General features: G+C 36.7%; 1 protein-coding gene across 3 annotated transcripts in view; it reads left to right on the forward strand.

Moving 5' to 3' along the window:
- The window catches only part of LOC113228082 (cyclin-dependent kinase 14), a 99,657-nt gene that overhangs the window by 66,347 nt on the left and 7,926 nt on the right, over window positions 1-25,384 (forward strand). For all 3 annotated transcript variants that reach the window (XM_026461224.1, XM_026461226.1, XM_026461225.1), the window contains exons 4-8: window positions 4,944-5,146; window positions 16,156-16,247; window positions 23,366-23,540; window positions 23,901-24,025; window positions 25,166-25,302. In XM_026461224.1, the coding sequence (XP_026317009.1) occupies window positions 4,944-5,146; window positions 16,156-16,247; window positions 23,366-23,540; window positions 23,901-24,025; window positions 25,166-25,302 (732 nt within the window). The remainder of the gene's footprint in view (window positions 1-4,943; window positions 5,147-16,155; window positions 16,248-23,365; window positions 23,541-23,900; window positions 24,026-25,165; window positions 25,303-25,384) is intronic.

Here is a 25,384-nt window from a genome sequence, read left to right on the forward strand (position 1 = left end):
ATCTGATTTGATGTCGTGCTGCGTTCTTTATTTTATGACTGGGTGGTATTTCATTTTCATTATGTTCGCTGTGAATAACTAGAATTAATGGCGATTTTGTCACTGCCCGTTTTGATGTGCATTTGTTTTGGATGATATATTGTTGAAATAACATTCTAAAAAACTCAAAATTTTTTTATCTTTTTCAATTTGTATTATATCTCTTAACGTTTGCGTTATAAGCTGTTTTCTTCTTAATTAAGATTTAACTACCTATTCACGAGTCTTCCTTTCAAATACGAATATCATAAATAGGTTCTGTTAATCGATCAGATAGCTGTTTTCATCTCTTTTATCTTCACGATAGCTTCTGTCAAGCCATTATTCTTGATCAATAGCTTTCTCTTAAGGTTTGATTAATATTCTGTCTGTTGCAAAGTGTACTTACTGAGAAGTCGTTTGTTACAAATGTTATTTAATTAAGCGCAAATATGATTAGCTGCCAATTAAGCATCTATTGAGTTAACAGTACGTCGCTGTTATTTCAAATGTAGTTGATTACTGCTTGTGCGACTCATGGGTGTTTCAGTTATTAATTATCGTCATACTATCATGTTACTACGTGTTACTAGCCAAATTGCATCCCGTCACGCAATATAAGCCCCTAAAAAAAGCCATTTTTATTCCCTTTATATTTGAAATTACTTCAGCGCTATAATACTTTTTTATCTTCCTGAAAAAAAGTATATTTAATATTGCTATCAAATGTAGCGGGCTTTTTATATTCTGACCTCATCATACTTTTCAACGCATTAATGCTCATTAAGCTGGGAAGCCATTTGCATAAAGATCATTTGTAAATGCCTTAAATACCTATACATACCTAACTGTAAGCTTATGCATATTAATTGTGCCCTGTGGATTATGATTGTTCTGGGATAATTTGAAAAGTTCCTCAACTAGGTCACGTTCACACGTCGCGATGTCACAAATTATTCGGTCCTGCAAGAGCGTACCATTGCGTCGTTCAAAGCCCCGTGTCAAACAAGACATGAAATGTTAATGATTAATTCACATAATGTACGCAACTTTTCTCTTGCGAATTGCGCAATAATAAGCGCGAGCATTTCAACAATTCAAGCGCTACAGAGAAAGTGACCTATTTACACAGTCATTACCTGAAAATTAGTGAAATTAAATTATGAATGGGCAACAAACCATTAATTCGATCGTGAATCATGCTGAAAACAACGTTTAACGTTAGTTAAATTCACACGCACAGACAAACATTAAAGGCTAATAATTAGATTAGTAAATTGCCTATACGGACGTCGTAATAGATATAACTGAACGATGACAGTCGGGCGGCCATATTAATTACGCGTATATACAAGAATACCGAGTTCTGAGCCGCGCCAGAAATGACGAGGCACTTTGGGGCCCCATAAACATTTTTATTTCCGTGTTATGAAAAATGACACAAGCGTAAAGCCTGCTAGCTGGGGATATATGCATTGGGCCGGTAAAAGGAGGTGATCGTAAAATATGGCCGTTCGACGAATACGGTTCACAGACCCCCTTATTAGAATTGATGTATTATATTTCTATACTATTTATTACATTAAATATACGGCATAAGGACATTTGGACATGTGTATTGTACATGTTCCTCTTTTTCTAAAGTGTTATAGCTCCATCGATACAATCCATGGAGCCGTCAGCTGCAACTTAAGGAAGTCGTTTATTATTCAGCATTTAACCTGTGAATTTCGAGCGCAAATTTCACTGAGACGAGATCTATAACACTATTAACGGAAAATAGAAGAATTTTGAAATCCTCGACTTCATTGTCTAATTGACATAATATTTATTTTAACGTCATTCAAATTATTAATATTTTGACGTCTAGTTACATTTTACAATTATTGTCAATAAAATTAATCCGTGTATCACCGCGTTTAAGGGCCTATGCACACGGCGTATTTCATACGCGCGGACGACGCGCATAGGACGCGCTGATGACGCGCGTTAACGTGATTCAAACGAGATTCAGTCGTAGCCAGTAAACCTATGCACACGTACACAAATTCATACGCGCCCCGTAAACGTGTGTGTATCGCGCATTTTGATAAAATATAGATTTAATTTTAGTTTTGTTTTTTAATTTCAGTTAATTTTTTTAAATGAAGCAACTACCTACATGAAATGTAAGTGTAAACTCCAGTGGAGTATATACGCTTCTTGCTTGCAACGCGATGTTTGCGTGCGTTGGATCGATTCACTACAGCGCGTCTGCGGGGCGTATACGCACTGATGACGCTCGTATAATAATATGGCGCGGTGGCATGAGCGCGCGCCCCTCCCCTGCCCCTTTCCTCAGTCTTGTAACGCGATGTATGATTAGATTCAAACGCGCTTCGAACGCGCCTTTATATCGATACAAACGCAATAATCTGCTTTTCAAACATCTTCGGCGCCGTACACGCGCGTTCAACGCGCGTTCTAGAAACGCGTGTCGTCTGCGCGTATACAACACACGTCAACTTCTACACGTCCTGTGTTTTCACAAACTAATGAATTATAAATTATCAGTTTTATTTCTATGTTACTTAAAGTTCTTTTCTAATAAAACATTGACTTTAGCTAATAATACGTATAAACTTATTATTCAATTACATTGTTTCGTCATCCAAACGCATCATATCATAGTTCACAAACCAATATTGTACGAAAGCTTCGATAAAGTTCCGATATCTGTAATCAAATCAGTGCTCGTAATACTAACTCGAGAGTCGGATAATATCTGGTAAAATTAATAAAAGCGGGCAATGAACGCTTACCGTTATCGATAATGCAGTATTGGCGGTATGCCGCGCCCTGTCCTTTGCCGCGTTACCCCCTCTGACCCACTTGTGACCGTACGTGACAAGGGTGCTACATGCGAAATTGTCATTTTCCAACATCTGTGCTCTGTACTGAATTCGCTAGCCCTTGATAACTCTCGTTATTGAAGCTGCCCGGAAAACATCACACGTTTTCAACTCAAGAGAAAGTTATATCATTTGGATTGAGCGGACGGTTTGCCTTTCTGGCACAATAGACACAACACAATCAGTGATTTTTCTGAACTCAGAGCCTATATTATCCGTCTCGAGAACACTCGCCCGCATTATCATCAAGCGCCTTTATTCTCTAACAAAGCTGTTATACAATATCCTCCTTTACACTTCAACCTTGCTCCGGTGCCGTGTGGTCTGATACCCATTGAGTGCAGACTCCAGGTGGGCGGCCACCCAGGCACGCCGCATAAATTCCGCATAAACGCCTCTATTCCCCGATACCTGAATACTGAATAGTGAATGCACTCTAACCCATAAACTGTCTGGGCCAGAACACAACTTATGCGAACGTGTGCCCCATAAATTCAACTTTTCGGGATAACGTTTCTACGCTTTACGTCTTGCAAATTTCACAAAGAAATCGTAAAATAATCCCTACTCAAATTGATCCTCAAATCAGTATTCGTTATTTACAAGAAAATAACATAATGCTGGTGTAGGGTTTTTTCTCCTTACTTTGAACTTAAGAAAGTGTTTCATACACTTTCTTAGCCATTTTCTAGCTTTGAGAGTAAGTCATATTGTTATTTTAAAACAGCAAAGTCAGATATTATTAATGCTGTTTTCCATGTGAAAGAAATTTTAATTGGTCTCTATTGTGACAGTAGCCAGCTTTATTATGCAGTTATTAAAGTGTTTATTTACGTGAAACATGCCAATTCACACTGGTACTGCTATTTTCTCGTTTAAATCGTCATGACCGATTGTCTCGGTAATCGATTTGTTAGCGGATTCGCTGTCGGCGGATGATTTATTCGTTTCGTGTTTACGTCGCTGCGATATCGCGTCCTTGTGACTCTAAAGCGATTCGAGAGCTTCCTTGCCGTCGGTACCGTGATATCAACACCGAAAGAGAAATAGCTCCTTTCAGACACCGACTTCTCGCAGCCTTTTTTATGCATTAATTTGCTTACTAAGCACAGGAGGGCGAGGGAATCGTGTCTGAATATTCAACTTGTCAATTGCCGAGCCTTTCAATCAAAATGTTTGTGTATCAGACTGTTTTAATAATTTTGTATCGTCAACGACGGCATTGGGCACATAAAATGTGCGTTTGTCGTAATTAGCTCCTTTAATGTAATAAGGCCACATCTGCAAGATGTCAACTTTTCAGAGTAGAGGCTTGGAGACTTTACGAACGAAATTAGTGGATAACTTTTAGATGTTGAAATAGGGCAGTTATAAAATTTTGCATATACGTAATGTGTTTAATGTAGTTCGTATTACTTTTTAACCGACTTCAAAAAAGGAGGTTTTCGTTTCGACGGTATTTTTTTTGGTATGTATTTATGTAACGCGACAACTCCGGCGATTTGTGAACCGATTTTGATGATTTTTTTTTTATTGGAAAGATGGTACATCATTATTGGTCCCATTTAAATTTGAAGGTAATATTCCACCTTTAGAGTGGCAAACTTGGGAATTCATCCGGTTTCGCGCACTTTCCGGTAACTGATTTCAAATAAACTTGGCAAATAGATATACTTCCACGAATTGTCCAGATAGGTTTTTTTTAGTTACAATCATATGAATTACATGTGATAAAAGCACTCTTGATGTATGCTTACATGTGGCTTTATTATACTAAGGCTACGAATGAGTAACGTTTTTTTATGCACAGTCAAGGTTCGAACTCTGTGCACAGTTCTATTATCTACTTCATTATGTTCAATTCTGGACGTTTTTACGAACATTAAGGACTTCTTTGAATAATGAAATTGAATTTAACCTCAAACTTCTGTCTGAATTAAACTTCGTTGTTTCGAAGTCAATTTATTGATGAAATATTTAAATACAAGACAAAGGAACATTTCTTGACTATACCCAATACATTTCTTTGAACAGATTGGAGCGGTGGCGGAAATGGAGAGTACCGGGTCAGAAGACAGCTGTCAGTGTCTTCGGACTCCAAGCTCCTTGACGAGAGCGCGCGGGAAGACGCGCGCGTGGTGATGAGACCTAAGCGGCCGCCGCGGCCCAAGTCGGAGGCCTTCCTCGGGCCGCACGACAATTCGAACCGCCGCACGAAACGGTTTAGTGCCTTTGGAGTAAGTATTTACTTGTACATAATAAATATTCGATAGATTTGTAGCAGGTAGAGCTCCTTGTGAAAGAGTTCGTCTAGGGAAGTACTTCTATCTTACCTATTTTTACCTTACCACTAAGCAGTAATGTGAGCACTATTACTTTCCGGTTTTGAAGGGTAAGTGTGATGGTGAAATGACAAGTACACGGAACTTGTCAATTTACGTCCTCAGATCTTTGCGATTGGCACTGCAACTGCTCTGAATAGGCGTGTCGCTTACCACCAGGCGCGGGACCTGTTTATACCGTCACTTATTTTTTTTATTATCATATAAATTAAATCAGTACAGAGTACTAAAAAATCGACCTCAAAAGTACGTGGACTTACGTCTATTTGCTAAGTTTTATTGAAATATCCTTAAATTCGCCCTATATAGGACTTGACCCTGGAGAAATAGCAAAATCAACCGTTAAAATAATTGCTCCTTAAGTAAAATTTAGGCGCTATTTATAAAAATGAATCTTCATGCGTGAACAGCCACCCTAAGGGTCGTATTCTAGAACTCTACTCAATGATCGAGTCAGGACTGGGAGCAGACTTGAGTATGATTTCAAGCACTGGAAATACGACCCTAATGGCAAGGGCTTGAGTATGATTTTCAGTGCTCACTGCAGTACTCAAGTCCTGACTTGAGTATTGAATAGAGTTCTAGAATACGACCCTTAGAGGTGGATGATTTTCTTCAAAATGAAATGGGACCACTATGGAATTCCCCCCTTTCCAACAAAAAAATAATCACGAAAATTGGTTCACATATACCGGAGTTATCGCGTAACATACATACAAAAAAAAACATACAGTCGAATTGAGAACCTCCTCCTTTTTGGAAGTCGATTAAAAAAGAGATAGGTATCGTTGTGAGGTAAATTAAACTACATATAGAATGAAACGTAGTCATGATAATAATAAATAACTTTTTTCTTTTTTCACTAAAAAGCAACAGTTTAATTAAATCTATGAGTCATTACAATATATATCAACCTTTTAAATGACTCACTGGCAACTGCGGTAGGTTTGAAAATTACACAGCATTGCTGTATTCCGGTTTTGATAAAATTACATGCACACGGGACTTGTCAACTTATGTCTCAGGGTGACGAACGTTAGACACGTTCGTCACCCTATTTTCGTAAAACTATAATCATGTTGATTGATACTTTGTTGCTTATTAGTACATATCCAATTTACCCATAAACAACCTCGAGCCGCTATACCCAATCTATGGAATGTTGCATTGGTTCCCTGGTAATTGCAGGTCGTAGGTGCAATTTCTATTGATAACTTTCGTAAATAGGAGTGAAGGGGATTACTTTTGCTCAAAAAACAATTATTCAGCCCGTTGCCCAATGGTGGTTTGAAAGACGGGGAAACTATAATTTAGAAATTACTCTAAACTGGTTTCCTCTTCATTTTCTTACAAAAAAAGAAGAAACTTGACCAGAGTTTATTGCCCTTCAGTATATTTTATTCATAACATGGTATTCTAGGGGCAAGAGTCCACAAAAATTTGACCGTCCATTTTGAGGCTAGAATCTCATTTTTTTTTTCAAGTTACACAAATTTTGTAATTGATATGTCTAAAATGAAAATTATAAGTAAAAAAGTTACTTAATAAGACAGCAGTGGCGAGGCGTGAAAATTGTCGTTAGTAAAGCCGGAACAAAACCAAAAGCACTTAATAAAAACTTCTTTTCCCTTTAAAAAGGCGTGTTGGCCACACTTAAACACAACACTTATTAGCATATAAGTGACTACATATTTATAGTTATTATTTTGCACTGTTAAATTCAATGCCAAATGTAGTAAATTACTTTAAAATTTTAAAAACAAACTTTCGATACGCGACGGTGAAGCAAATTTTTCAGTTTTAATTTTTAATTGCAACTACTAATTATAATAACACGAATGCACATGTCTATGCACTAACATCTACGTTCTTTACGTAAGTCTGAGTACAGTTTTCGTCGCAACAAATGCATTGAACGCGTTAGCGTTAAAATCGTAATTACAGCAACAGAATTCGGGAGTGTATTTTTCTGTCATAAATGCAGAACAATTCTTTTATTCTCGTATCTTAGTGGAAATAAGATTTAAATTTACGTGAACGCTATTCGATGATAACCCGATAATCTTCGGGTTGTGGGCCGCAATTATTAAGTCGTATTCCACTATGTTTTTTGCAAATGTATGCGTGTGTTTCGATGTGAGCGAATTGATTTCATGAATGAATTAAATTCCGGGACGATGGCGGCTTATTCATGCTGTCATTGGTTAAGATCAACCGGGATGGCTACAATACAGTACATCGTATTATAAAGGACTTTATGCACGCGTTTATTAATGAATTATTTGAAATTTGGAATGTACGATTTTTAAGAGGTGGGATATGCGCGCTGCCTTTTGAATTATACGTGGAAAATTTTAGGCAAGCCGGTGGGAGTCGAGTTATCGCCACTGTAAGATAGCAGTCATTTCATGACTCGGTAGTAACTGAAAGTAGGTTTACGTTATTTGTTTCGTAAAGTGCATTTGGAGAGAGATGTTAAACAGTTGTTTTAGTGAGTTTGTTAGCACCACTACTTTCTCAAAACACTTCCATACTCTAATACAATGTGAAGAGGTAACTGGAAAATGTACCTCTAGATATAGTAGCAGCAGTGGCGAAGAGTCGGTATTTGAAGAAAATAAACCGTTGTAAAAGGTATGCAGCAAGGCAGCTAGAGACATTTCCCATGCAGTACTTAGTACTAGGTTTAACACTTGGGAGCCGTGGTTGTTTAATGGATTGACATACCTCTCAAACACTGGGCAGTTTATTCGAATCCGGGCTGGCACCTCTGAGTCTTTCGGAATTTGTGTGCGACATTTAATTTGAAATTTACCATGAGCTTTTCGGTGAAGGAAGACGTTGTGAGGAAGATTCGTAACCCTCGAAAAATGTCTAAAGTATAAGTATATACTATCCACATTAGATCAGCGTAACGGACTATGGCCTAAACACTCGCCTGATAAAAACCCGTGTCCTGCAGTGGGACTTATAAATGGGTTGATGATGATGAAGTTTAATAATATACATATTTTTTAGACAAACCAAGCGGGAATCGTTTTATATGAACCCTTCGTTTCTGCTGGCTAGTGATTGTAAGAATATTCCAAGGAGTAAGGGCTGTTGGCATTCCATACATAGTGAGCATTATTAGAAACAAGTGCATTCCTACAAGCATACTGCTGGAGGTTGGCTATTGAAGTGCTTCCTGCAAATTTGCTGTGGAACCGCTATGTAGTTGAAATTGTAGACAAACTCGATTACGTAGCTTTATAAATATCTTAAGTCAATAAGACATGCACAATTTAAAGTATTTAAAGTAACACATTTCTGTGTTAAGAAACGAAGTCGTAACGTATTTAAGTTTAGAAACTTTATGATAGTTTGTTTTCTCGGAGCATCTTTTACATTTTTCATTGCTTTACTCTTCGTCCCTTTTGACTATTATCATTTATACACAAGCTGTATTACCCAGACAGTTGTGTTATAATGGTAACCTTTGTGTTACCCGTTGTAACACTTCTTGCATTGTTGTGAGTAAAAGAACGTATTGCTTTTTTTTTTCTATTCTGAAAATTAATTTAGCGTTTGTTTAAGTATATCTACTTTTGAATGTTGAGCACTGTTAGAATAGGGCACATACTGTTTTGATGTCACTTGTTGCGCTATAAATAAAAAAAAATAAAACTGCCGACTACAAGTATAGCGTTTTTTATAACGGGACGAACAAGTCGTGTGTCTTCTGGTAACCAACACGTCAGTCCATGACAGTTGTAGTACCACTCAAAGCTTCAAAACATAAAGATCAGAGTTGCATCTCCACTGTTCCCGTCACCTTGAGACATAAGCTGACAAGCCCCACGTGCCTGTAAAGTAGCACCCTTGTCTTCAGGACCGGAACACGGTAATGTTCACATTATTGCTTAGCGGCAAAAATAGGTAAGTACTTCGCGGGACGAACTCTTTCTCAAGGAGCTTCTACTGCTACTAAAATTGCCGCACAGCGTGCTGTCGACGTGCAGCTGTACCCACTAAATCTCTACTCGCAAGTGGACTTTACTAACAGTTGACAGTTGCAATACAAACGCGCCGGCTGCAACACAAATACTTGCCGTAGGCGGCTCGTTGAACTACACACTTCATTAAACTTAAAAATAAAGCAAACATAGAAGTTTTTTCGATACTGCATAAAAGTGTACCGAAGTAGTCAACTTGCACAATACCTACCACTGAGAAAGTTTTTACCGTAACGTCAAGGCTACCACGGATTCTCACATAAATAAATCGCGCACGGTACAAAACATATGAGGAAAATGTGTAAAAATACTATTAGCTTTTCTTCAGAGTTACGAAAGGGGCATTTTGTCCTACACAAGAGTAAGGAAGAATAATGATAGATGAGACGGCCTGCGCGACGGACCGTAGCAGCGCCGCGGGTATACAAATAGGCGTAAGGACGCACTGACAGTGATAGATCGAGGCAATGCATTTGAGATTACAATCAGATAATAGTCTTGTTACTTTTCGGGAGCTTTTCGAGACATTACACTTCTCCAGAAGTGACTCAATATTTATCTCCAATAAATAAATAACTAGGATTCAAAGTAATATTAAGTCTTGGAAACAGAAATAACTAGGTTCGATTAAACTTCATAATAATTAAACACGTGAACAGTAGTGGTAGAACTCCTTGTGAAAGATTTCGTCCAGGGAAGTACTGACACCTGCCACCAAATAATAATGCTCACATTTCTGTTTGCCGGTTTTAAAGGGTAGGGGTTTAGGTGAAATTATAGGCACATGGAACTTATCAACTTATGTCTCAGGGTGACGCGGGCGCAGTGGTTTTGCAATTGCTATAGACAGTCGTAATGCTTACCACCAGGCGCATGACTTATTCGTCCAGTCACTTAATATCATAAAAAAACTGAACTGTTCATTAGAGGTCCCAGGTTCGATTCCCGGGCGGGGAGATATATTCGTATGGCCTACATTTATTTCTCTGAGTGAGTTTGGGTGTAATTTGTAGTTGTATACGCGTGTGTCCATGGCACCTGCGATTCAGGGTTTCCCTAGTGCGAGATTATGTTGAGCGTTTGCGTGTGTGCGTGTGCGTTGACACCTTCCATTGCGGACTGAATATACGACTCGACTTTTTGGCACGCTTCCGCATAGCATCCTTACTAAATGCCATTGATGCTGAAGCATTTATACAAAACAATCGTTAGTGGAATCAGTGCTGAAGTGTGCTAGCGAGTGGGGTCCAATCTTATAATTCGCAATACACGGTAATTTACATCATCATCATCATCATCGTGTAAATTATTGTGTATAACTAAAACGCGATTTATGCGGTAGCGTGCCGACGAGTAGAGTCCAACCTTAATATTTGCAATACACGATAGCTTACATTGTTGCTCATCATTTTATAGTGTATACCAGATGGTGTTGTGATAAAAAACAATGTTATAGGCATTAACCTTTTTAACGGCACGATAACGGCCTTGCTCTCCAGGTACACACAGCGGCTATAAAAATTATTCATATGTACACTAATGGAAATAGCTTTACTTATTCCTCCTGTTTTGAGTGCAAAGTACTGTTTCAAATACTTGGAAAATCTTCTAAAGGGAATTTAAAATTATCATGCCTTCAATTAAGCTACTCTTAGACAACTCCTATATTTATTTAGGTATAGAATATATTATAATAGTATATGTTAATTAAATTAAAATTTAAAACCACCCAATACAGAACAGTGCAATCAAAAACTCAACAAAGTCACTACCCGTCAACTGAAAACTCGTTTACGCCAATTTAAAGAGCCAAACTAGATAGTTCTACTGTAAGTTGTTGATTTGTGTAGTTTGCAGATCAAGGTTATCGTATTTATTGTAATGTCATCGAATTAACATAGTATACGACCATACGTACCGCTTTATGGCGCGAAAGCGAAAAATATATACAGCCAGCTCACCAAACTACACAAGAATAGTTCTTTTTTTTATTTTTAATCATTAAATATTTCGTAACTATCATAAACATGTGGTTTATTTTTAAAACAATAATAAATTTACAAGTGTCCCGCTCTGCGGGGAAAAAAAATGGTCACGTTGGGTCCAAATTTCAATCGATCGTATGAGTGAAAATAAAATAAATATTCATTTTATGACTACGATCCCTACACTAATAGAGAAAAGAGCTGATCTGCCGCCGTTAATTTTATTGAAACCGAGAAAATAATGTTTAAAGAAATTAAATAAAAAAATATCGACTTTTCTCTTGCGGTAAATTCATCATACATCTCCATTCATCATATGTCTTCCTATAAAAAATAAAAATAGTATACATAACTTTTTTTTATGTCACCTTTCAACTAACGGCGGTGGAAATCTTTAAACAGCTGAACCAATATTCATCAAACATAGCTAAGAACCATTCCGATTTAATTAGATTCAGAACTAAAAAAAAACTTTAGATTAGTACACCCGTTAGTGAACTACAAATTTAAGACTTCAAAACTTATAAATCCCCTCTTTAAAAGCTGAAAACTTAAATAAAGATAGTGTACCATCCAATTCAGACATTACGGCGGATATATCTCTTCGGTATGTACACACTTTTAACCCCTATTTATTCACTAGGAATGCATTAGGCAATTCAAATATTTGAAAAGAACCAGTAGTAGGTCTTAGCTTAGTCACGTATTATAGAAAATGACCATTCTCTTCAAATCTATCTTCGCACGAAACATTACTAGTCTTACTTTTACAAAAACACAGGTCTCTCATTAGGGCATGACGTCACGAGTATGCTCACTTTATGTCGGGTTTAACGTTAGATGGTATTAGAAGTGTAACTTAGTGCCTGGACACAAGGAAACTAAGTTGACCATTACTTTGAAAACAGCAATCTCGTGGCGTCACAAACGGTACTACCCAATTATTTACTTTGGCTGTGGAAAGTAGGTATAATAACGTTATTTATTTTTCATTTCCAAACCTTTATTAACATAGCTGCATTTTAAATCGTACTGAGGTACACAGATTCCCCTAACATGCATTAACTAGGAGCGCTTTAGGTAAATCAAATATTTAAACGAGTAGAGTGCGCTAAGAAAGCGAAGCTGTGCGAGAAACTATTCATTTTGTTGGCTATACTTTACTTACGAGATAGTGTCTTGGAAATGAATCTATTTTTCCGGATTTAAATCGCGTTATTTGTTTTTGCAAACAAACCAACGTTTCGGGCCCTTTACAGAACCCTTGGTCACGGTTGATTGAGATGGTAAAGTCATCAACCAGTTATGTCTAATATTAATGCAAACCACTCTATTTTTTTCACTATAGTTACAAGTTATTAATTAAATACCTTATTTTAACAATTTGAATTTTTATTATGATAAATTTATTATTAATTAATAATGTAAATTAGAATAAATTAAAACATATTATTTAGTACTGCAGTCTTATGTCTGTTTGGGATTTTTCATCGGAGGAAATACTGGATCCCAAACCGGTGGTACGGAGAAACTGTCCTCCGTGTTGAAATTAGGATGTTTACTTTTAATGGCCTCTCGCTACATCCTAGGTATTTAGATATATAGAGATATAGAGAGAGATATATAGAGATCTTTTGAAAGATAGACTAAAAAGACGAAAACTAGAGAAATTGTATGTTCATTGTTAAGATGAAATTACTTTTTAAACAAGATGTGATTCGTTTTTTTTCAGCTGTTAACGTATTAATGACCAGTGCAGTCCTAAAATTCACCATTGAATCTGGTAGTACAGTTAAAATATTAATTTGCTATTACCAATGTTAATTTAATCATTTAGTCCCTCGAAATGAAATCTGAAATCACGGGAATCAGGAAGCGTGCATCCAGTCTCTCGTCTCGGCCCAGAAAAAATGTAATAGTAATGTCGTATAATAAGTGGTTGATAAAGCCTTGAAAAGGTGAAGTTTATCCCTAGAGGTAAAACAAGCTACTATTTATAACAGGGACGCGTCTTTTGCTCTATAAAATTTAGGAGCCCAAAGGGAACAGACCAATGATATACGTCGCATTCGAGGCGATACTTCACAATCAAAGCTAATCGTTATAAATAACCTCTTGAACGCTATCATAAACCACAGAACAAGCTCCCAAACTGAAAACCGCACTAAATAACAGATGAGACGACTAAATTGAAAATTCTCGTAAATTTACCAACCGCCCCTGTTACGCTGACTATTTAACGTAGCTCGGTTAATGTGTTAATTTAGGATTTAGTATTCAAGCGGTCTTTTATGAAAATTGTAGAATTTATTCATTGTCTAGTTGGATTCCATTTACCCCGAGTTTCAAAAACGAGTTGTCTACATGTTAACAACCTTATTCTGCTGGGTTTTGAGCACGATTTAAATTTAAATTATTATTTAAAAATTATTCTTCATTAACGGTATGTATGGCCGGCCAGCCAACATCCTGACAGAAGGTGTGTCCGAAGATAGCGTCATCTTGATGCTAACGACTTCACCTTAGGCCTAATAAAATATGCCCCGATCGCAACTCCCTGCTTTTTTATTATTTTTTATTACATGGGGCGCATAAGTTTCCGGAATGAATAAGAAACAAATAGTATAAATGGTCAGAAATGAATTTATTATTTCTCAAAATATTCTCCGTTAGCGTTAATACACTTTTCATACGAATGAACCAATTTTGAAAACATTTATGCCCCTCCATCGTGACAATCTCTGAAACACGGTGATGAAAATCGTTGACCGCGTAATTGGTTCTTAATTTTTGAAAATGCGGGAAGGCTCATAAGGTCAACGTTGTTCACCTTCAAAAATTCATTTGTCTGTCTGGCTGTGTGAAAACTGGCATTATCGTGGTGCAAGATGATATGGCGTTTACGGTTATTTTTACGGAGTTTGTCAATAACTTCCGGCAAACAAATGATCGTGTACCAATCACTATTCACGGTACGACTCTCCAAAGCAACAATAGCCACGTGTCCAGTTTTATTAAAAAAAGAAGCAATCATCCGCTTAGAGGCACCTTGCACGCGCGCTACTTTTGTTGGTTTGGAAGTCGTAGAAAATCATAGTACGAAAATTTTCACGAGTTAAATTCATTGTGATGTGGACAACCAATTTCTAAAATGACGCCACAATGTCAAAAACAAGTGACAGTCAGATGAAACCAAAGAGTCCCATTTTCAAATGTTGTTTAAATATAAATATATATATATATAACAAACTTTTTAAATATTGTTTATGTAAGTGGCCAGTTCCGGAAACTTATAGTGCGCCCTGTGTAAGATAAAGTTACCTTTGTCCACAATCTCTCGCCGACCGAGAGTAAGTGAAAGATATCTATTTTTCCTTTCAAACATTTACAAGATAAGTCTTCAAACAACATTGTCATTAGAGTATCAAAATCGAAAAACATTGTCATTAGAGTATCAAAATCGAAAGTCTGCATACGAAGTTGTATATTATGTTCCCGAGTTATTTGTAGCCAAGCTTAACATATGAAAAGCGTTTTCGTTGACCGCGCCCAAGCCTACATTTTTCACAAGCTCGGCCTATCGTAAATTATAGGATTACAGTGTTGCCCGTTCTGAGCGTTTAGTGCACACACTGTGATATATTATTGGTGATAGCTTTTACTGACGACTTTGTTCTCTTGAATTATGATTATGTATAATAATAACTTGTATGTTACGTAATTTGTATACCAGCTTATGTCGTCCATCTTCTAACTGACGTCACACCTTGAGCTTGTATTATGTTCGCTTTTGAAAGCTGAATGAGATAGCACGTCTTACTTCGTTGCGACAAAAATATCTGGTATGGTAGGTTTTATGATGTCTAGTGACGAAACAAGTCGTCCGCTTGGTGGCAAGCGATACGTCTTTCATAGCAGTTGCATTGCCATTTAAAGCTTTGAATCGCAAAAATGCGAAGGCCACTACGACCACTACTTCCTTGACAGGGAGACATAAAGTGGACAAGTCTCATGCGCCTATTGTTTTAGCAGCACCTTATCCTTCAAAACCAGAACGCGGTAATGCGAACATTACTGTTTGGAGGCATAAATAGGTATGGTCGCAGTAATTTCCTGAACGAACTTTTTCACAAGGTGCTCTTGCTATTAAACATTTCTAATTGTATCTTTCTGATTAAGTAACAATAACAAATAACTGAATATAAAAGCTTTTTCCTTTAAACTGGGAGTGGCGATTGACCCTATTTCAATAAACGCCTAACCATATTTTAATAAGACAACATACAATAGTGTAACTTGATACAAATGCAGCAGCGTGGCTTGTGTGTGTGCACGCCCACAGTGCGCCGTGCACACATTCGCATAATCTCGCGGTGCACTCGAATTGCACAGCGCGGGTTGCACGCCCCATTCTTTGTTTAAAGCTGTCGCTCGGTGCTTAGAATATTTTTTCTGTGTTTATAGTTTTTTAATTTATAAATATATATTCGTGTGAAATACAAATTCGCACTTTATTTCTATTGTACCACCATACTCTTATAATTGAGATATTAATCCGTGATGCTGGTATAAAAACATCAATGTGTAAGTACGGCATTTGAATTACAAAGGTTATTTCAATATAGCACAAGAACACTGAAAATATCTTAATTTATTTTGCAACCTGTATGTAAAACTAAAATAATAATGTGGCAACCCTACACTCCGAGTGATGCATAGGCATTGACGCGTCGAACAGGCGGGAGTAGACCTAGTTGTCTTATTAAACTATACTATGGTCTAACTTCTTTCACTAAATCATAATTGCAAATTCGAAATATATTTCGAACCTGTTCTAAATTATCTTCCAATCCAGCAGTATACCTAACACTAAGATTTATCTGTGTACTCAATATAATTTATTTGATTCTCCATTTGTCCCCAGGGTGATTCTCCGTTCGGGAAATCCGAAGCTTACATTAAACTGGAGCAGCTCGGAGAAGGCTCCTACGCCACGGTCTATAAAGGGTATAGCAAGTAAGTTGATTTAATTTACGCATTCCAACCTCAAACATTGTACATTTCGCATTTGCTATAAGTCACTAGCAACGTGAATCGTCTCGGTTTAGTTTTCAAACAGAAGCTTTTGCACGAATGTGTTCAAAACTTTAGTGTTTTCTCCTAAGTACCTATTAAAGTAAGAAAACACTTTACAATTGAACCAATACTTAAATGAGGTAATAAATAACCTTTTAAAGCAGAATCGTTTGAGGTTATTTGAAAAACTTGAAATATAAAAAATAGGTAATGCAATATGATGATGATGCTCAAACATGTTGTATTTCTGTATTTACACAAACGAACCGCTAGAATGGATTATATAACCTGCATATTTTAGTAAAAAAATATAACGTACAAATAACAGACACAAAACACGTAACATCATAATCATCATCAATACTTTTATACATCCCAATGTTGGGCACGGGTCTCCTCTTAGGTAAGAATTTAGGCCATTGTCCGCCACGTTGGCCCAGTGCAGGTTGGGAACTTCACACGTTTTCCGAGGGTTGTGAACCTTCTTCGACGTGCAGGTTTCGTCACGATGTTTTCCTTCACCAAAAACTTAAACTACAAATTCAATTTCGCAAGTGAATTTCGAAAAAGCTCAATTCGGGTTCGAACCCTACGGCCTTTACTTGAGAGGCGGTAGGTCAAACCTAGTGATGGGTCATGGAAAGTTTTCCATTTTGAAACACATTTTTCAGAAAAAGAAATATTTTTTCGGATATTTTTCCAATATATTCACATTTGACGTTGACATCCGTCAAAAGTTGAAGTTACTGAACGAAAACGATGGAGCCATTAAAAAGGTTTTTTATCGCTGTTGTGAACCCATTTTAGATCTCGTTTTTCTTTAAGTGGCTTTTAGCTACACAAGTTTATTTTATAATGCACGTTAAATAAAACTACAAAAGAGACTTCTAAACGTAGAACATAATATGAGCCTTCGAAATTATATTTGTCAAATTTGTCAAATTTTCCAATTTTTTCGGGAAATTTTCTGGAAAAATTTCGATTTAATTTTTTTTTAAATAGTCGAATAATTACCCGACAGTAGTCAAAGCATTGGGTTATGACGGATATAAAACACTGGTGTAAATATTTTTGTATGGAAATAGTAGCGAGAAGACACACCTTATAGTTACTTTACTTGTTAAAGTTGTTACGATGCGACCTCTTTTATTGTTATCCCACCTTTTTATCACCCTTTCTCTGGTTCCTGGCCACTTCCTTTTGAATTTTTGAATCATTCTTTCCCTTCGTCATTCTTCTTTACTTCGTTCCGTCGTCACACCCATCAAAGTTCTGCAAGAGAAAGGACTTTCTTTTGTTTAACGGCTTAAAAAGCATCAATATTCGTGCGAATACAAGTCTTTTGGAATAAGTTCACCTTATTACGTTAGATCTGTAACGAGTGTTTTTATATTATTGTACTTGTTTTTATACCATTATTTGTTACAGCATTTTCCTTACTTTGTTCTTTCTACCTTCTTACAACAAAATGAAGTGGACCGAGCCTTCTCTTTAATTCCGCTAAGGGTAGGCTACAAAGTCACTGGCTTCTAAATACTGCTATACTTCGCTTTTTTAGAATTAGAAAAAAGTAAGCAAAGAAGCAGGTGATCATAAACTTTCTTCAGCTAATAAATCTGCCTCCTTATCATAACTGAAGTAGTAAACATTTTTAGTGTAATATATAAATAAATAAATATCTTGAATCAGCGAAACGAGATCTACAGTCGAGATCTATAAGCGGTTTTTTCATATCTTATTTACTTTCAACTTTATTGTAAATCAGCTTGACATTTTTCAAATAAAAAAACTTCACGTGCCGGTATCGAAAAGTTACCAAGAGCAGAAGTGAAGTTACTATAAATGTCATGATAATATTTTATTATTATTTTATAAAGTTTCCGTTTAATCTTCGTAATCTCTGTTTCTTTAAGTGTTTTTATAGTGCAAGTTTTTTAAATAGTGTAAGTATGCAAAGATAGAAAATTTTCATTTAATTCTTAGTAAACACTACGAGTACGTAGTTCGTTCGAGAATTTCCTATTAAATTGCTTTACAAAAACATTGGCATTTACAAGATGTGTTATATTTAGTTGTTTATTTTTAGGATAATTCAGTCCATCGAGAACTATATTTATACAATAATAACGAGTAATCACGTAGCATTATATTAAGATTATAGATAAATTCGGCATTGTCACAGGACTCTGCTACCGGCATCTCCGGTACTAGCCCGGAGAGCTGGTATAGGATAAGCTAGATATTCTCCGGTCCCTCCAGCCGCGTAGGTTTCTGAGAACTGAAGAGATGCTTCGGCGTCGGGAGGTAAGCGTGCCTACAGCTCCGATACCAAAGAGGAGATTTGGTAGTGGGACTTTAGAGTCACCGGCTTAGCGGTGGCAACCGTTAGTTGTACAATGCGCAACGGGATCGGAGCAGCGCACCCGGGGCAGCTCTCACAAACAGTCTGATCTGGGGTCAGGATCTGATTGAGAAGGTCTCTGTGCGGGCTTGCCTGCACAGGTTATAGTGCCCTTTCCGTATAACCAAGAGGTTGATAGGGAGGGTCACTATAAACAAAAGGTATATAGAAAGATATGGGACTGTATTCACTTGGTTAAAGACGGTGTTCCCGGCACTGGTTCTGTTCCAATCAGTTAGAAGCATTTTTCTTTGTGCTGTTCGATCAATAATAATACCAAACGTGAAGTATTTTCTCATAATGATATATTGAAACCCAAGAAGATTTGTTCGAAACGAAACATTTATTTGAAATGTTATCAGTACAGAGTACTGTAGACTAGGCTCTACTCTATGAGTAGAATTGCTGGCTGAATAAAGGTAGTGATTATAGTTTTATATTTAGAATGTTAAGGATTGAAATAAGAAAACAGAAGATCTTGACATATTAGATTATTGATTTGTAACCTGAAAGTGAAAATATGTAAAATGGTGAAATAAACCAGAGTTCTTAAGATGATCCCGGTTTATATTATTAAAAGTACCTCTCGCTAGGCAATCTGAGTTACCCCTCATTACAGTACTAAAAAAACCGACCTCAAAAGTCATTCAGTCAGTCAGAATCTCTCGAATTGATGGCAAACTAGGGGTAGTTTGCTATCAATTCGAGAGATTCTAAATCTTAGAGGTGGATGGAATATTTTCTTCAAATTAAAATGGGACCACTCGAAGTCGATGTCTAAGTATAAATTTTTCGTAGACACAATTGTTTATTAAAACAACACAAAGCAACGGGAAATAACATCTTTCATAATAGGGATTCCATATAATATACTGTTATTAAATTGAATTTAGTAGCAATTAAAACTAAGACCGTTTGTGAAGAGAACATCCACACAGGGAGTTGTTAAGTTACTTGAAAGTTAAAATTACATGCAGTTATGCTATTAGTGCGGTTTCGTCGCTTTAATACGTGTAGGAACTACTTACAAGGTTCTTCAGTTCTGACGTAAGCATTACAAATTCCTTGTGTGTAATTTATTATTTTTTACACTGTGGTTTACAGTTACGCAAGGATATCAAATGTATATGTAAATTACTCACCTACTAATTTAAACAAATGAACATTGACTTAACAACAAATGCACGACGAATACAAACTCCACGAGAAAATTATGTCCCGAATTAACCTATATTAAACGTGGTGACAGGTAAAGAAATATAAAAAAAACTAAAACATTTTAAATTGTAACGTCATAGTAGTATTGCGTAATTTTTTTATCAACAATTAGACCCAAAAATTTACCATATTCAGTTTCTACTAGAAACTACAAAATTCACCATATTTAGCTTCTAGAGAAAACTACTTGGAACACAAGAGTAATGGAGTAGCTTTTACTGTCATTATTAATGTATTTATATATATATAACATATAGAATTTTGTACAAATTCACTTTAAGAAATAATAAATCCATAACATTGATGATGATATATTTACATACAAATTATAAATAAAGAAAATAAGTGTCTCTCTGTTTGTTAGTTATGCCATACCATTAGAAATGTATCAATGTTTGGAATTTTTAGATTCCAACCATTGACTTACAAATAAATGGACGACGGGTCTAATACACAAACCACGAAAAAAATGTCCCAAGTCAACCTATTTAAACGTAGTGACATGTAAAGGAATATGAAAAAGCTAAAATGTTGAATTTAAATTGTAATGTCATCGCAGTACTGTCTAATTTTGCTTGCTTCGCTGTCAGTCGAACAAACGAAGACTAAAGTGGGAATGACGCTCTGTATACGATTTTAACGCCCTATAAGTTCGGACACTTTTTAGCGCGAACCCGACGTCCATATAATTGTAAGTCAGTGATTCCAACCCAAATTTTGATACATTTGATACTTTTAAGCGCGAACCCGACGATGTCCATTTGTTGGTAGGTCAATGCAAATGAATAAGATTGCTTGACGACTTTAAGAATGGTTACACACGGTGACTTTAGCAGCGATGCAAACGCGCGATTGCATCAATGCAAGCGCCTATAAATCGCAAGTGTAGCGATGCAATCGCGGTTTTCAGGAACGCGCCGTTTTTGCATTTTCATTATCAAAATCGCGCGCGTGTGTAAAGGTAGACGATTAGCGACTGCATCGCTACTGCATCACTGGTAAAAGTCGTCGTGTGGAACCGCTCTACAATCGACTGAACATGTGTTTGGCACGTGTTTGTTATTATTATGCTGCTGAGGGAAATTATTCTTGTACATTTTCCCTTACTAAGGCTAACAACACCAAAGTGCAGCATTTTAATCCTAGCATGCGTCGCTACACATTATTTGCTAACATAGATAAATGGTGCTCACTCTCTATTTTACTTTGACATTAGTACGAACTGAGTGCAATGCGGGTCTAAAACCGCAGTTCCACAAATCGTTGTCGGGATATCTAAAAGCTGTTCCACAAACAAACTACGAAATATCGTATCTCCCTCAAGATTCCATTCCACTGGAGATACGGTTCCTGTACTGCACTTGAACTGTAAGACTGTCTTAGAGTCGTTCATTTTTATTACTTCCCGACCGATATTCAAGACACGCTTTCCTTTCTTCGCTCTACAAACCTTTTGCAGAAATATACTCTTGAATATTTGCACTCCATATGTTTTCTTATCGAAAATTGTATGTTCTTACATATTATAAACATTCGCATTTCTAGTTACATTGTAATTTCAGATGTGTGCACATAAATCTAGAAGCTAAGTCGTCTCGTCGCGTTAACATATAATCAGGAAATCAAACCACACTCCGCTATTTAGTAAACCACATTCCTTAGTTAGCTATACTTATAGATAAAGAATCTTCGCATGAAAATTAAAAGATTATTGTCTTATATTGCAAGTGACTAGCAAAGGTGGCCTTCCCGGTATTACCCCTGACATTTGGTAGCTCGCGACTCAGCCTCCTTTGTGTCGCCTCTTGGAACCGACCTTTGACGTCACTCGAGCTCACTCGATATGCAAAGCAGTCCGCTCGTAGCCTACTTTGGATCGCCTCAAACTTCTTTTTGTATATTATGCTGTTGCTCTCACACAATTTCGAAATGGAAGTTTCAATTCACAATTTCCAACTGTTTTCTTCACTTTCGCAAGTATAGTAAAAAATAGCGAATAAATTTTCAAAGTGAAATTGCAACTTTAATATTACAGTTTCAATTTAATATGGCGATGAAGTAGCTTTTATGCAAAATGTCAAGTGTCGACATGAGCTTGTGACAATTCATTGCTCTTGAATAGTTAATAACCGTCTCTATTTCGCAAAGTTTAAGCACTAATAAAGCTGTTTTATGCAATGTAACTGCTTTGTACATGATTTAGACTTCCACCGAGTCTTGTAGCTTAGTATAACGTTGACCTTCCGTTGAATGGCGCGTCTAGGCGGACTCCAGTTAAATTAGTTTACGAATATTTGGATCGCGTAATATTAATGCTTCGGAAGTTGGTTTTAAAAGTAAAGTTGCGTATTTATAATGTGTTTCTTTAAACACCGCTCCACCTCAAGTGCAGAATCGATATTAAGATCTTGTTTAAGTCAACTACCTTTAATAATAAATATCATGGATTGCACATTAACGATTACTTATTGATTATTATTATTATAAATTTCAATCTTGGTCACTTGAGATGGTATCACACAAGATACCGATCATTCATAGTCTGTTAATACAGAATTAGCCGTGATAGCTTAAGCGCCCAGTTACACGAGGAGAAAGTTCTCGCGCGGCCGCCGCGCGGCGACCGCCCAGTTGCCACGCTTTCATGTACATTAATGGCGAATCTGAATTCTATTTACTAGAACAACATTTAAGTTCTTCTGAGGATAGTAGAACAAATTCAAGCCAGACTCGCTCGCGTACTCGGGACGCTCATTTAAGTTAAAACGTAAAAGCTAAATAAATAGAGCGTATTTTGCCATGACAGTTAGACGCACGCGGTCGATGCGTGGCGGCAACGCGGCGTCCGCGAGGCGGCCACGCGGAGTGAGCGCAATAAAATATGTGTTGAATAGATGCGCCCTAATGATTTGACATGACCGCCTCTCAAGCAAAGAACGTGTGTCGAATCTGGGCTTGCACCTCTGAGTTTCGGAATTTATATGCGAATAGAGTGGTTCCGTTAGTGGTACTAAAATAAATGGAAAATTTTATCAGGTTATTAGTTGTTTTTTTTTGTGTAAAGAGCTCTCAAAACCTGGAAATTCGGAATAGGAACAAATTTTTTTTGACCTGCAATTTCCAGAACTACCAAGCTTTATACTAATTATATGTAAACGGTACAAATCTTTTATCATCGATGAAGAAAAACATCGTGAAGAAACCGGCTCCCTTCTACAAAGCAATTTAATTATGTGTATGAAGTTCGCAATCTTCACTGGGATCGGCATCTTCAGATCCGAGTGACATCTTCACCGATACCGGTCTTAAGGGCTGATTATTATTACGACCCTTAGTAACCACCACTCAAGTTACATTCCTTACTCGAAACTCAATTATATATACATCTTTGCTTTATTGTTACTTACATTGTAATAACCGGTGAATTATTCTGTGGCAGTTTAACGCAGCAGGTGGTAGCGCTAAAAGAGATCAGACTACAAGAAGAAGAAGGTGCGCCATTCACAGCTATCAGAGAAGCGTCGCTACTTAAGGAGTTGAAACACGCCAACATTGTCACATTGCACGACATTGTGCACACGAGGGAGACACTTACATTTGTGTTCGAGTTTGTGGTGAGATTCAAGAACAGGTTTTTTAGTTTTGTTGCATGCACGGAAGCTTATCTTTCCGTTTTATTTTTCGATTAACGTGGCTAGAGTAGAAAACAAATAGTAGTATAACAAAAATAAACACAAAATAAAAAGTTTCGCGGCTCCATGCAGCGATCTTTGTCAGCAATTTCATAAAAATACGAAAAACAGGAATTCCAGTTCCATTGCCCAATAAGCCGGCAAAATATAAAAGCATTTTTTTTCGTGGAAACAAAAGGGTATTTAGGTAATCCATTTAAATGTCAGAGCAATGAAGGTTATCCAATATAACCAGTTTTATATTGTGTTTCTATTTTAAACTGTTCCCTCTATATTGTTTAGGACACGGACCTATCGCAATACATGGAAAGGCATCCTGGAGGGCTCAACCATCACAATGTCAGACTGTTTATGTTTCAACTCCTAAGGGGGCTGTCTTATTGCCATCGAAGAAGAGTGTTACACAGGTAAGGTATTTATACTACAGTCATAATTACTTGCCTGTGGCGAAAGACCAACATACTTCGATTCCCACCTTGCCTAAGAAATTCGCTCTTTATTTTTGTCAGCATCATCTTAAAATTAAATTAATTAGAAATTTAATTGCTTTGATTTTGACAAGGACAGACGTATTCGCGTGGACCGTGTGATTTCCAAGGACGCCACGTCTTCTTTAGTTATAAAAGACGCCGCGGGGCGTGGCGTTATTGTTTTCATGGACACTTGCTTATTTACAATGCCCTTACTTACAATCACGTTTGAATGTTATATTTTAATACAAAGTTAATAAATGGTAGTATCATTTCGGAAACGGCGTCGAGTCACGCAAGAAATAAAGAGAAGGAAAATTGTGAATAGATTTGTCATATTATGTAAATTCAAAATCGAAATATCGCACATGACATCAAATACTGTCGTCACACAAAAATAATGGAATTGAGAAAACGTGACTTGAATATTAAAAAAAATTGAATTATTGCAAATAATGAGATTATTTTATTTATTTATTTATACATAGTAATTTGTTGTTCATTTATAAATGAGAATATAAATTTTTTGGTTCCATTCAGTAATTTTTTGAACTTTCAAATCGTTGTCGTCAAAAATTCAAATTGAATAAATATCATGGTAGTAAAACGTAGTGACATTCAATAAACTTAAAAATTTCAATTATTTAAGCGACATCTCTAGTTAGCCGATGGTAGCTGTAAAGGTACCTCTCTTAGTGAAGAAATAAATTTCTCACAGAGGGCGCTACGGCAAAAAGTCGTTAACAACCGAAAACAAACATCTGCAACAAAGTACATAGAAAAATTCGTAAGATTAGCTAGTTCGTTCCGTGGCTTAATTGGCAGAGCATCTGACACGGATTGCCTGAGGATGCTGGTTCGAATCGAATGAATTTATCTTAACAAACTAATTTATAAATAAAAATTTCGCAAAAAAAATTGAATGTCTTGGTAGTAAAACATCGTGACATTCTATAAACTTAAAAATTTCAAATCGTGTTTTCTCAAATTCCATCATTTTGGAGTTACAGCAGTATATGGTTTTATGTGTGATATCTCTAGTCGAACAATCAATATAAGTTGGAACTTGTTTCACAGAGACGTGAAGCCTCAGAACCTCTTAATAAGCTCCCACGGCGAGCTGAAGCTGGCCGACTTCGGTCTGGCAAGGGCCAAATCCGTCCCCAGCCACACCTATTCACATGAAGTTGTCACACTTTGGTATAGACCTCCGGGTAAGTTTTAATTGTTTAAATTATTATATGTTAGTTCGAATCCAAAAGGAACAACTATGTGTTGTTTGTACAGTACAAGACT

This window comes from Hyposmocoma kahamanoa, unplaced genomic scaffold, assembly GCF_003589595.1.
Source record: "Hyposmocoma kahamanoa isolate Upper Pololo Valley unplaced genomic scaffold, ASM358959v1 220, whole genome shotgun sequence".
Classification (NCBI taxonomy): Eukaryota; Metazoa; Arthropoda; class Insecta; order Lepidoptera; family Cosmopterigidae; genus Hyposmocoma; species Hyposmocoma kahamanoa.